The sequence below is a fragment of the Pichia membranifaciens genome (genome assembly GCF_001661235.1).
Source record: "Pichia membranifaciens NRRL Y-2026 unplaced genomic scaffold PICMEscaffold_4, whole genome shotgun sequence".
NCBI classification, from domain to species: Eukaryota; Fungi; Ascomycota; class Pichiomycetes; order Pichiales; family Pichiaceae; genus Pichia; species Pichia membranifaciens.
This window is the reverse complement of record NW_017566985.1, coordinates 1475910-1476544: the sequence shown is the minus strand read 5'-3', so window position 1 is coordinate 1476544 and position 635 is coordinate 1475910. Positions and strand designations below refer to the sequence as shown.

At 47.9% G+C, this 635-nt stretch overlaps 1 protein-coding gene across 1 annotated transcript; it reads right to left on the bottom strand.

Annotated features, from left to right (window-relative positions):
• Nucleotides 1–10: 10 nt before the first annotated feature.
• PICMEDRAFT_73649 (hypothetical protein) lies at nucleotides 11–629 on the bottom strand (the record flags this gene model as incomplete). The annotated part of the gene is made up of 2 exons (XM_019164542.1): nucleotides 11–378; nucleotides 467–629. Coding segments are annotated over 2 exons (531 nt in total), but the record flags the coding sequence as incomplete, so codon positions are not given.
• Between the last annotated feature and the right edge of the window lie 6 nt (nucleotides 630–635).

Sequence of the window (635 nt, the reverse complement as noted above, 5' to 3'; positions counted from 1 at the left end):
TAGTACGGACTAAGACTGGGCCGGAAGTAAGATCAAGAGCAAGCGAAAAATCTGCAATCGCTTGATTGCCCGAAGCATCAGGAGGAGAATCATCTTGAAGAAGGCCTAAAAGCTCGGTATCACTTGCAACAGATGATAGTGATAGTTGGGAAGAGACGCGTGGGAGGGGATTAAGCACTGGAACCACGGAAGGTACCGCATCAGGAACACAATCCGGAAGAGAGGCGGACGGAAAATAAGGTTCAGAGGAAGCAACGATATGGTCCTCGTCAGAAGGAACACTTGCGGGATTCTCAGAAGGAGGATCAACAAGAGCAATTGCACGATCAGATTCCTGGTAATCAAAAGTGTTGGTGGAAATGTCTGGGAGCTTCTGAGCTTCATTTGCAGCAGGATTTATATTGTCAGTCAGGTGAGCAAGAGACTCCTTATACGATAATACTTGAGTTTCAGACGGGGGGAGCACATCCAGCGAAGGAATCTTCCAGTTCAGTAGAGGCGACGGAATCAGCAGAAGAAGATTCAAGATCACTAGGAGATACCGATGGGTCAATAACAGAGGAGACACGACGAGGGATCACTTGGCTCAGTGTGCCACCATGTGGTGCAGCAGATGAAAAACCATAAACGCTACT